Genomic DNA, 12,799 nt, shown 5'->3' on the forward strand with positions numbered 1-12,799 from the left:
CCTGGGGCCAGAGGCTCCAAGGGAGATGTGGGAAGATTGAGGCAGTGAAATTTAGGTTATCAGATTCCCATGCATACCAGCCTGTGTGCATTTATAGAGACAACTGATTAGATAGCTGCCCGGACTCAGACAATTATAGGTGTGGCCTGTTTTCTACCACAGCTGTCTTGTCAATCAGCGTGATCATGGGGGGGGGGAGGGAAGGGGGGGGCCTCCTTAAAGAAACCCATCTGGAAAACCTGTCCTTTATCCATCTGTGTCAAGCCGAGGTTTCCAAGATCAGATCGACTTCAAGGAGAGAGGGCTGTGGACAATGCACTTGTGTTGGTTTTTCTCCAGAAAGCAAAGAGAACGCTTTGCAATTTCTGATTTCCCCATTGTATAAGGGAGACAGGCCGTATTTAGTTAAGCATCTCCTTGCATTGTTCCCAGCCTTGTTTGGCTTTTTGCATTTGGTCAACGGTTAATGTTTAACTCCCTGACCTAGGACCGCTGGTAGATGAAACTCCCAAGTGCATTTTATTTATTTTAGTTTTTAATTTTTTAATTTTTTTGTCTTTTTCAGGGCCGCACCCGCGGCATATGGAGGTCCCCAGGCGAGGGGGCTAATCGGACCTGTAGCCACTGGCCTACACCCTAGCTCACGGCAACGCCGGATCCTTAACCCACTGAGCGAGGCCAGGGATGGAACCCGCCACCTCATGGTTCCTAGCTGGATTCGTTTCCACTGTGCCACGACGGGAGCTCCCCCAAGTACATTTTAGATAGATTTAAGCCAGAATGTACAGAAAGCGAAAGCTGTGATGGGGGAACCTGTGTCAGGGAATGAGAGCAAAACACAGGTGCTCGCCTGTTGTGGCAGAGTTATATTCCGTTGTCATCACCTCAGTAAACATGCTGCTTGGAAGAAGATGCTTGTTTTATGTGTTTTGTGACTGTCCGTATCTGTTTTCGGCTGGTATGTAAAGTTGCATGTTGAGATAGCGATGCTTTGAACTGTGAGTGCATTGAAATCATTAGTGATTACTGTTTAGGTAGAGGCAGTGAATTCATTTTCCAAGCCAACAGGTGGAGCAAAAGCAGTCCGATAAGATAACATATAACTTCGTTAGTGAAACCTAATTCTAGAGTCGATTCAGCGAACATCCGTGACATTGACCTGACTCTCACATTTGCTTTCATAATTTTATTTTGCAGGATAACAAAGCCATTGACCTTTGCCGATTGTGTTGGGGATGAACTTCCTTTAGGATGGGAAACTGTGTATGATAAACAAATTGGAATTTATTACATGGACCACATAAATAGTAAGTAGAGTGCCGCACTGGAGTTACTATCTGTGAATGAGTTTTCATGCTGATCTCGAAGGTGCAAGGAACTCTTTTTGTGGAATGACTTAATTGTTGCTTCCTAACACTCCGTTTCACTGGCTTTTATAAATGGCATCCGAAGTGTTCCCTGGCTGAGCGCTTCACAAAGCGAAGCGGTTCTGTAGCTGCCGGGCTTGTGTGGTGCTCAGGACTGCCTGGAATATGTCCACTGGAGAGTTTCCCTACCCAGTAGAAGGTAAATTTCCCCGGCAGCCTCGTAATAGAAACCGCTCTCAAAAGGAGAAGGAGGAGTTCCCGTCGTGGTGCAGTGGTTAACGAATCCGACTAGGAACCATGAGGTTGCGGGTTCGATTCCTGGCCTCGCTCAGTGGGTTAAGGATCCGGCGTTGCCGTGAGCTGTGGTGTAGGTTGCAGACGCGGCTCGGATCCCGCATTGCTGTGACCCCAGCGTAGGCCGGTGGCTACCACTCCGGTTCGACCCCTAGCCTGGGAACCTCCATATGCTGCAGGAGCGGCCCAAGAAATGGCAAAAAGACAAAAGCCAAAAAAAAAAAAAAAAAAAAAAAAAAAAGAAGGATGTTCCCCACAGAGTTACTGTTTCTAAGTTCTTGGAACAGTAAATTGCCCAAGTGGTTGCCTTAGCTCCATTCTGTCTTAGGCCTTGGATTTTAACTTTAATATACCAGTCCTTTGGGGGTATGGGAAGGGAGAGAATGATGTCAAGACCAGAGCTGGAATAATGGGTCCGTGCCCACCCCAGCCTTCTTTCTAGAATTGAGGAGAGCAGTGGGCCTCAACCCGGGCTGCTTTTGCCTCTCAGGGACCCTCGGTGATGTCTTGAGGCATTTTTGGTTGTCGGGCCCGGGAGAGGGGCAACCGGCATCTGGCGGACGGAGGCCGAGCTGCTGCTCAGGGTCCTCCAGTGCCCAGGACGGCCCCCCCGGAGGCCAAGCTGCCCCGAGTGCCAGTGGCGCTGAGGTTGACACGCTGGGTCCCGCGCTGCATTTGGTTCTAGGCCTCTTGTCCACGCCTCCCTCCTGGCTCTCTGCCTCCTCCCCAGCCTTCCTCCATCGGGTACCAGCTGGGCATCCACTTCCCTTTCAGATTCACATTTTCTCACTCCCGCATTTCCTTCTGGCTGCCCCCAGTGTTTCTGTCGTTGTCATTGCTACCGGCGATAGAAGTTGCCCCTAAGTTACACTTCTGTCGTAAGTGCCAGGGAGGCCGGGAGGGCCCGAAGATGCCCATGTCCCACCTCGTGAGTGACGAAGCCCCTTCCTCCCTCCGTCCCCATGCTGAGACCCACCCAGGCTGGTGTCCTTAGGGCTGATCCCCACATTGTCGCTTGCCAGTGGCCTCCTGAGTTCAGGACTCGCAGACCCAAATGGCGAGGGGTCCTGTCGGGCCTGGGGCGGTGGAGTCCTGATCACGCTCTTGCCCTTTGTGTGATTGCCGCTCATACCCAAAGCGTGGGCAGGGGCTGCGGGCCCTGCTGCCTTCCCGGGCAGTTGTCCACATGGCAAGAGGGCTTCTAGGTGGATACACCACCTGCTGGACTGGGCTTGGTGCTCAGTGACCCCCCTCGAGGGCAGCCCTCCCCTGGCGCCACCTGACCTGGTGCCTCTTGTCTGTGCATGCAGGGAGTCGAGGTGTCTGGGCTGCTGCGCCGTGGGCTGCGCACATGCACTGGGCTTTGGGCGCTGCGGGCCCTCGCGGCATCCCTGGCGGGCACAGGGGTCCGCCTCGCACAGCCGCTCTGGAAAGCCTGCCTGTGTGCCCTGCGAAAGGAAGGATGGAAGAAAGGAAGGAGGAAAGGAAGGAAGGGAAAAGTGGTGCCTTTGCAGGAGGACTTAGAGGATGATGGAGTTTCCTGGTGGGCAGAGGAGGACAGAAGCAGCCTAAACACATGGATGAGCATTTCCAAAAGATAGGGACTGTGAAATAGCCAGTCTGTTGAGAGGATGTTTGTGGGGGAAAAGACAGAAACTAGAAGTGAAGCTGGCAAGTGATGCTCCTTGGGACTCAGACATCACGTGGAGGATGTCAGACGTTGTCCCTTAAAAGAGGTGCATGTAGGGAGTTCCCGTTGTGGCTCAGCAGGTTATGAACCCGACTAGGATCCATGAGGATACAGGTTCCATCCCTGGCACTGTTCAGTGGGATAAGGATCCGGCATTGCCGTGAGCTGTGGTGTAGGTCGCAGACGTGGCTCGGGTTCAGTGTTGCTGTGACTGTGGTGTAGGCCAGGAGCTGCTGCTCCAATTTGACCCCTAGCCTGAGAACCTCCATATGCTGCAGATGTGGCCCTAAAACAAAGAGACAGAAAAAGACGTTCGTGTGTCACAGAAGTGCAAGCGGTGTTGGGAGGGTGAGTGGGAAGCACACTGAGGACGGCCTTTGGTGGGACGAGGCAGGAAGCCCGCGTATTTTTGGAGAAGGGATGACGAGGGTGCTGAACAAAAGGGGGATGGAGAGAAGGCACAGCACGCCAGCCGATGCTCGGTGCAGGGGCAGCAGCCACCCGCTCTGGATGACCCACAAAATGTCCTGGCTGCGGGAGAGGAGCAGGAGTTGGCCGAGGGTGAGTCTCAGGTTGGCTCGGTGGCTGGGGCCCCGTGACAGCGCCCTCCCCTAGAGGCCCAGCAGGAGAAGCAGGCTCGTCGTGGGGCTTTGTTTGGATTGCGTTGAGTTTGGGTAGCGAAAGGGCGCTGTGTGAGAGCGACTTCTGCTTTGGACGGATGACTCAGAATTACTTTGCGTCCGTCCAGGTGGAGATGCACCTAGGAGGCAGGTGGAGAGACAAGGTGGGCGCTCAGGGGAGAGGGTGGAGCCGGAGATGGGCCTGAGCCCTCTCACGGGAGCTGGTAGCCTGAGAGAACCGGAGTGGAAAATGCGGGAATTTGGAGCAGGGGAGACAAGAAGTCCACGGAGAATGCACAGAGACACGGGGTGGTGTCCCGGAGGTGGGAAGGGGCGCGTCCCGGGTGGAGGAAGTCGAAGAGAGGAGGGTTGGACACGTCTCTTAGGTTGACAGTGACGAGCCCCTTTGGCTTCATGTCCACCAGCATTTACTTGCAGCCTGAAAAGTTGTCTGGTTTTGTCTTCCCCTCCATGGATCTGTTTCTTGTCTACAAATCTTTCATCTTATCCCAGGCATGGGTATGTAAATAGGAGGCGATCCACACTTTGGGAGGGTTTGTTGTATAGACACTTCCATAATGTGCACCCTGGTAGTTAATGAATTCTCATATCGGCTGGTCACATACCTGCATGATTATTGTCCATTTAAAGATGTTACTTTGAGACGTTTCCCCGGTGGCTCAGCGGGTTAAGGATCCGGCCTTGTCACTGCTGTGGCTGTGATCACTGCTGTGGCACGGGTTTGATTCCTGGCCCGGGAACTTCGGTCTGCCGTGGGCATGCCCCCACCCCCCCACCCCCCAAAAAAAGAAAGAAAGGAAACAAGAGATTTTTATCTTGAAGTTATTATGCTCTTCTCCTGTTCATTTCAGAGCTCACCCAGATTGAGGATCCCAGAGAACAGTGGAGACGAGAGCAGGAGCGGATGCTGAAGGAGTATTTGATTGTAGCCCAGGAGGCTCTCAATGCCAAGAAAGAAATCTACCAGATTAAGCAGCAGCGGTTCGAGCTGGCCCAGGAGGAGTACCAGCAGCTGCACAAGATGTGCGAGGACGCCAGCCGCTCGTACGCCAGCTGTGAGTTCCCACACGTGACTTTCAAAGCCATCTCCTGGCTAGGTTTTCTGCAGACACCAAACTTGACTCGGGCGAGACAGCTTCATAAAGTATCTAGGCGCACACTGATAGGCAGTTAGCCTTCCCGCACTGGGATCAGATGGCCATTTACTGTCACTCTTTATATTGATCAAGTGCCTACCTTGGGCCAGGCACTGCGATGTGCCGGAGCTAAGAAAGGCGAGGTCCTGGAGTTCCTGCTGTGGCTCAGTGGAAACGAATCTGACTAGTATCCCTGAGGACACAGGTTCGATCCCTGGCCTTGCTCAGTGAGTTGAGGATCTGGCGTTGCCGTGAGCTGTGGTGTGAGTCGCAGATGCAGATCAGATCCCACGTCACCGTGGTTGTGGTGTATACTGGCAGCCGTAGTAGCTCCAGTTAGACCCCTAGCCTGGAAACCTCCATATGCCATGGGTGTGGCCCTAAAAAGCCAAAAAAAAAAAAAAGGTGAGGTCCTTGCCCTCAAGGAGCTTCCATGCAGGTGGAGAAAGGAGGAAATAAACACACACACTTCAGGTAGTGATACGATACGAAACAACCTCCTGACTCACACCTGTCAGCATGACAAAGGGCTGCAGCCAGAGACCCCTGCCGTTAATAATACGGCTTGTCTTGGGTGATCCTTGGGAGAGTTTCAGGCCTCCCAGTTTCTAGGAGGGGCTGGAGATGCCAGGGCCTCTCGTAGCCCCGCTCTTCTAGGGGGAAGACTACGAATGGAATCTCAGAGTTAATCCAAGCAGTTTACAGGCTGCCGCTGTCCCTGGGGTTTTGACCAAGCTCTTTCAATTTGCCGTTTAAGCGAAACTCCGTTGAGGAAAACTGTTAAATGTGACTCAGATGAACTATTTCTGGCCACAGGCTGAAGTTCACGACAGGGATCCTCTTGGCTTGTGCCCTAACAGAGGTCACCTCCAGAGGCCTGGGCCCAGGTCAGGAGCTGCCGGTGGCAGGAGCCATGGCACGCCCGGGCTCCCGCTGGCCACGTGGGTCTCACACTGCCCGGGTCACCGTCATGGCTCGTCAGCTAAAGCAGGGAGGCATCTCCTTGCTCCACTTCTGGGATCAGAATCACGCGTGCACTCACTTCCCATTGCTTCCTTCCTTGGCAGTGGCTCCCCGCAAAAGGAACCAACCTGGCACCGGCTAGAGTTTTCTCTGCAACTCTGATTGCAACATTGGGAGGCCTTGTAACATGGCGATGTTATTTTCCCTGTAGCCTCAACAAACACTGTTGGGTCGGCGAAGTTACTTTTTCAAGGTTGCATCGCCAGTAAATGGTACAATTGGGGTTTGCACCCAGATCCCTTTGTGTACATAACCTCCAGTGCCATGTACTGTTTCCAAGATGCTTAAGAATCAGCTCAGAAGAACTGATCATGGTTTGGGAACACTTGCCCGCCTCCCATTGTGCAAGTTTCCTGGAAATAAGGACCGATTATAAATTGACACATCGGGGGGCACTTTTGCACCAGTGAAAGGGGCAGGTCGAAGGCAGGGGCTCCTTCCTTCCTGACTTTCTCATGACGAAAGTCCTCCCATTGCTAAAGTATTCATTTACTTTTCGGTGGATATTTTCTTCGCACCCGGGGTTGGCATGTACTCAATGCTGGGGACACGATTTATCCCCGATGGCTGATTGCAGGGGAGAAGGAGGCAGTCGCGGTAAACAGAGGCATTAGCTAGAACAGCCGTTTCTGACCGTGGGACGGAGCGGGCCGGGGGAGGAAAGCGCTGCCTTCCCCTCCCTTTACAGAGTTCCCCTGAGTTATGGAAATCACCAGAAGATGACTCTGTTCATTGGAGAGGAAGGATTGTGTCTCACTATCAGGCCATCTGGTACCTGAGACTTTCTAAGCCTTGACCTTTTTTTTTTTTTTTTTTTTTGTCTCTGAGCACAGCGAAGTTCTGCTTTGCTGCATTTGCACACACGTGTCCCTGTGAAACTAAGACCCCCCCCCCTTTATTTCTGTGAGCTTATCGCTGGTCCCCTAGCTCCCGGCACGGAGGCCGGACTTCTCTGCCAGAGAAAGTACACCCGTGCTTTCTCTCCAGCTCCATTGTCTAGCGTTTTCTCCTCCCTTCTTCAGTGCAACGTGCTCTTCTGTTTGCCTTCTTTTTATCAGCGAGTACATTTGTTATCTCAGAACCTTTTTTTTTTTTTTTCTTTCATCCTCCCTGAGAAACTCTAGCCGCCACATGCATTCAGATGAGGTGACTGAGCCTCTGCAGGATCTTTCGGAAGGAGTTCTCGTGTGGGGGAAAATTATGGTCTGAACCACAGGCCGGCAAGTCATGGCCCCCAGGCTGACTCCTGTCCACTCCGGGTGTTTGTAAACAGACTTTTGCTGGGACCCAGCCACGTGCCTTGTCGTCTAGCGCAGCCACGGCGGCGGAGTTGACGAATCATCAAGACAGAGAGTTGCTGGCCCACAACCTCTCTGGTTCGTGGCAGAGGAATCTGCAGCAGTGGCTCTCAGCCCTGGCTGTGTTGGGGGGCAGGGGAGCTCCCAAAGGGTCTTTAGAAACTCTTACTGCCTCCCCCCCGCCCCCCCCTCAAGATTTTGATTTGATTGGCCTCGGGTGGGGCCGCTCTTTTTTAAAGCTCTCCAGGTGACTCCCAGAGCTGTGACCCTCTTTTGCAGCCTCAGGAATACGACGTCGTCGTTAGCCTGGCTCCGAGGAGTCCCCAGGCATCTACACCCAGGAGTCTCTTCGGGTGGCTGGGAAAGAGGCAGCCTTATCTGCCGTGAGAAAGCGCTGACCCGCCCTGGATTCCTGGGTCAGGTGCTGGGGAAGCTTGACCTCGGCAGGCAGTCCTCAGGCGGCCCGCATTCCTTCCGAGGCTCCAGGCCCATCCCACAGAGCCTGTCTTCCTTGTCTCTCATCCACTATCTCGCCCAGGCCAAGGGCCACAGTGCATCCGTTCAGCATTTTGTTTGCCCTTGCGCGAGCATGTTGGAGCAGGCAGGGGGAAAATGGCCCGCGCAGCATTTTCCACAGGTATTAGCTGGCAGGACTGGGGCTGGGAGGTTATAGCAGAGCACACACGTCTGCCACATCGCTTTGTCTCCCTAGAGAGAGAATACTGGCTTCAGATCTGGTGATCTGGTGGCATCTTGCGTGACTTTTTTGTTTGTTTGTTTTGTTTTTTTTGGCTTTTTAGGGCTGCACCCGTGGCATGTGGAAGTTTGCAGACTAGGGGGTCGAATCGGAGCTGTAGCCATTGGCCTGCACCACAGTCACAGCAGTGCAGGATCCGAGTCGTGTCTGTGACCCACACCACAGCTCACGGCAACTCGGGACCCTTAACCCACTGAGCAAAGCCAGGGATCGAACCCGCCGCATCCTCATGGATGCTAGTCGGGTTCATTACTGCTGAGCCACAATGGGAACTCCCATCTTGCATGACTTCTGTAGGTTCCCTCTGAGTGGGCTAGTTGGATTTTTTGTTGTTGTTCCTCTGCTTATGGTGCCTTTAAAAAAGAAGTCACGCCCTTTTTTTGTTGGCCTTGGTTATTCACATGCTTGCCTTGGTCGCCTGCCGCTCTGATAATTAGCATGAAAACTGTCCAGGCCTGCTGTCCTTTCTGCCAGCCATCCTCCTGGGCTCCCTGAAGCAGCTCCTTACACGGCTGACGCCTGGGGGCGCATACCTGGGCCAAAGGTGCAGTCTGCCCGGAGGACGCCTTTGGAGAAGGCCTGCTGGTTTTGAAAGCACATCCTTCCCCCCCCCCCCCCCCGGGGTGATCTCAGGTTCTCACGGCACTGGAGGCCTATGGGTAAGAGCGAGACGGAAACAGAGATACACGGACCCGTGGCTGTACATGCGTTTCCCCCTTTCACTAGCCCGTAGCATCGAAATCCAAAGTAAGGACTGGGGCCAGCAGCATTTGGGGTGCTAGATACACAGATCGAGTTCACCTGTTGAGCCCTGGGGAGCTGAGGGGCCGGTTCTTCTTATGATGGAAAAGCTGATCTGATTCATGGGAGCCCAGGTTCTAGACAGAAGTCCCTCTTTCACTGATGGCACCGTGTGGATCAAGTCACTACAGACTCGGCCTTGATCTCTAAGGTGGGGAAACATAATTGTCCCCCGCTCAGAAAGATTGTATGAGAATAGACGAAATAAGTGTGAAAGGCACCCTGTGACAGCCAAGTGTCATAATTTCCATTGTTGTCGTCCACACACAATGTAGCCTTCTTATTCTAATGTCGCCTTATTGTTACATTGTCCAAAGCGAAGCTGTGTGCCTGAGGGGACTCCCTGAGCTATTTCATAGTTCTGCCCACGCCAACTCTTCAAGCCAGGAGAAAGCCTCAGAGGTAGGGGGCTGGTATTTGCCCTTAACCTGGAGATGGGAGACTTGCCTTCACAGAGGAGGCCACTTGCTTTTCTGAATATCGTGGTGCCCGGAGTCCGGAGCTCTTCCTTGGACTCTGCCAGTGGCTTCTGTTACACCTACTGGCGGACATCAGGAACTGAGAATTTGTCTTTATCCACTGAATTATATCATCACCCGTTAGGCCAGGAGTTCCTCCGTGGCTCAGGAGGCTGCCGTGGCACGAGTTTGATCCCTGGTCCGGGAACTTCTCCATGCCGCGGGTGTGGCCAGGAAGGAAAAAAAAAGTTATGCCGTGTCCATCAGTCTCCTTAGCATTTGAAGATAAAATGTCCTCACCGTCTTAGGAAAACTTGAGTTGCCTTTTCCCTCATCCCAGTCCTGGAATTTTTTGATTTTAGAGATCGTCGCAAAGGTAGCATGAATGGTATCCATGAGTAAAACCTCTTTGATCGTTTAGGGTGGTCGCAGCTGTGAGTAGCAGAAAAGACGGACTCCCCTGGGCCTGGCCGGTAAGGCTGTCCATTGTCACCTCACAGTGACAGTGTGAGGCTCAGCCTCCCCATTGGTGGACTCGGCCGTTCAGGGATGTCGTGGTTTATCAGGAACCCGCTCCAGGACTGGCCCAGGCTAAGTGTCCTGGGGGAGAGGTGTTAGTTAGTCTGGGGGCAGGTTGCTGTATGTCCGTCCTCCGTCTGAACCCTCTGCACTTCCCGTCTGCACTGCAAGTCTCTTTGCTAATTGTGCCTGTGAAATTGCACAGCTGGAAAGGTGGGCACCGATTTCAGGTCATCGTTACTGATGTGTAGCGTTAACTTCTCTGGACTTTGGCGATGGGCTTGCTCTCTACCTGGAATGGGAAAGAGCCCAGGCCGTGACTGTTGGCATTGTCGTCTCCAGCTGCACGGTGACAAGTGGACACAGGTGGAAGTGAGGAGTCGGCAGACTCTAGGCTCATTTGCATGTCATCTGGGCCCCCAGTGGAAGCCCCTTAAACCAAGGCCTGGGAAACTTGAGTCCCCAGAGTTTAATGTGGCGATTTTATGGAAATAATTGCTGCCTCTTAAGGGCATTGTTTGAGAACGTCGCTTTTGTTTCTGGTCTTAAATGAAGCCAAGGAGTCAGACAAGATGGAGGTTAAAGGATCTGGAAAGAGCCATTCTTCATCTCAGGAAGAATTCTGTTTTAAAAACATTTTACTCCATGTCTTTGAAAGATTATGATACTAAATATAAGAACATTTGAAATAAAGTTGGCAAACGCTTAGCTCCTCCAGATATTTATTCCCCGTAGATTCTAGTAATTTGAAATTCTGAATGATGGGGTCTTAAATAGATTTTCCATAGAACTGTTTTTTTTTTTTTTTAAAGGCGATATCTGAACAGCTCAAATTAACTTTGGACGTGGTTCTACTTGAGGATTTTAAATAATCTTGCTGTTTAAACCACTCGATGGCTTCGAGCCATCTTCTCTAATATAAAATCAGGGCATGATTATAAGCTAGTTTCTAGGTGTTGTTGGCACTTAAGATTCCTGAATGACACCCCTTGGTACTCAGATCAAAGGAGTTAAAGAATGGGTGCGGGCACCACAGATGGGTCCTGTGAGCAGGTCAAGTTAATGAACATGACCTGGAGGCAGATGACACCAGTGTGGGGTGACGCAGGAGGAGCCTCCGCAGCTCGGGGACCAAGTCACCACAGCGTGGAAGCCTAAGAGAAAGGGGACAGAAGCATCGAGAAAAAGCGATGCGGGGCAGTGAACGGGGCGATAGAAATCAGAAGTGGCCACGCGCTGCTCCGGTCGCTGAGACACCGCACGGGGCCTGGCTGCCCTGATACGGGCGGCCGCAGCGGCGATGCTGTCGGTTAAAAGACTTCAAGTCCCGGGCGCTGCTCAGCTGAAAAAGGCATCCTGCTCTTTGATGTCCTTTGGCTAAACATCTGTCACAAACAAGCAGCTAGAATAAAAGCGAGGGTGCCTCGCCTCAGCTTTCAGGGAACCAGCATCGTGGAAGGATTGCTTTTTCTCAAGCCTGCCGGATACTGACGCATTTCTGGAAAGTTGTCTTTTTCATTTTAGGACTCTTTAGTGGTTTTTTCATTCTAAGGTCAAAATCGTTCATGTCGAGAATATACATGCGAAGAGAGTGAAAAATCACATCTTTTTGCAACGAAACCACTGGGAATAATAGTTAGCTCTGGAACTCTCTCCTTCCAGTGACTTCCCTGGGTGTGTGCATTTTAAAAGGAAATAAAAATGGATTCATACTAGAGTTCCCTGGTGGCCTAGTGGGCTAGGGATCAGGCATCGTCACTGCTGTGGCTCTGGCCACTGCTGAGGAGCGAGTTCCATCCCTGGCCTGGGACCTTCTGCATGCTGCGAGCTTGGCCAAAAAAAGAAAAAAAAAAGTGGGTTCATACTGTGTGTACTATTTACATAGCAAGGACCAGTTTCTATACCACAAGCACACCTCCTCAACCCCCGCCTCCTGCATATATATGTTTTTGGCTTTGTTTTTTATGGCCACATCTGTGGCATATGGAAGTTCCCGGGCCAGGGATCGAATCCAAGCTGCAGCTGTGGCAATGCCAGATTCTTTAACACACTGCACTGGGCTGGGGATCAAACCCGAACTTCCACAGTGACCCAAGCTGCTGCAGTCGGGTTCTTAACCCACTGGCCACAGCAGGAACTCCTCTATGTGGTTTTTAACCCTAGTAGTTTTGAAGTCGAAGTAAATAGAGTTGTGTTTTGCCTACAGCCATATGTCTTATTTTGTGGAATCACATAGAAGGGCCTCATGCAAAAATCAGACGTCAGGATTTGAGGTTGTGAAAGTTCATTCTTTAGGAGCCAGTCCTAACTTGTAAATCTCAGACTTAGAATTAATTACTTCATATGGTGAATCAGAAGTTCTTCTCTTTGTGTATTTATTTTGAAGGATCCATCGTAAAGTAAAATATTTTCCTTCTTTCTAGCCTTTTCTGGATATTCAGCAAATACAAAGTACGACCCATACCAAATAAAAGCAGAAATAGCAAGTCGCCGGGATAGGGTGAGTAAAATGAGTATTTTCACAGCTTGAAGTCTTGTATGTATTTTTATGTAACATCACTTATCATGGTTCATTTTATGGCCGTCAGTGTGTCTAACAGTCATGTTTTAATAAGATTTTCAATTTCATGAATTATTATTACATTTGGTTTTGCTTTCCAGCTTTTTTTTTTTTTTTTTTTTTAAGGTTCTGACGCTCCTTCTTGGTGTCGCTGGGTTCTTTATGTGCCACCTCATCCCCGGGGCGGGGCTGTCTGGGAGGGGGATGGGAGACATGTCAGAGACACTGTCTTTGCTGGTGTCTCAGTCTCTTTCA

The 12,799-nt window shown here is 51.5% G+C and overlaps 1 protein-coding gene across 1 annotated transcript in view; it reads left to right on the forward strand.

Moving 5' to 3' along the window:
* WWC3 (WWC family member 3) overlaps nt 1-12,799 on the forward strand; it is a 115,832-nt gene that overhangs the window by 42,751 nt on the left and 60,282 nt on the right. Inside the window, exons 2-4 of the mRNA XM_013985877.3 lie at nt 1,198-1,307; nt 4,844-5,047; nt 12,408-12,484. Coding sequence (XP_013841331.3) covers nt 1,198-1,307; nt 4,844-5,047; nt 12,408-12,484 — 391 coding nt within the window. The remainder of the gene's footprint in view (nt 1-1,197; nt 1,308-4,843; nt 5,048-12,407; nt 12,485-12,799) is intronic.

The sequence above is a fragment of the Sus scrofa genome, chromosome X, assembly GCF_054392235.1.
Source record: "Sus scrofa isolate SSC_HxYL_T2T_F1_AM1 chromosome X, Sscrofa_HxYL_maternal_Yorkshire_Landrace_v2.0, whole genome shotgun sequence".
In the NCBI taxonomy this organism is placed as follows: Eukaryota; Metazoa; Chordata; class Mammalia; order Artiodactyla; family Suidae; genus Sus; species Sus scrofa.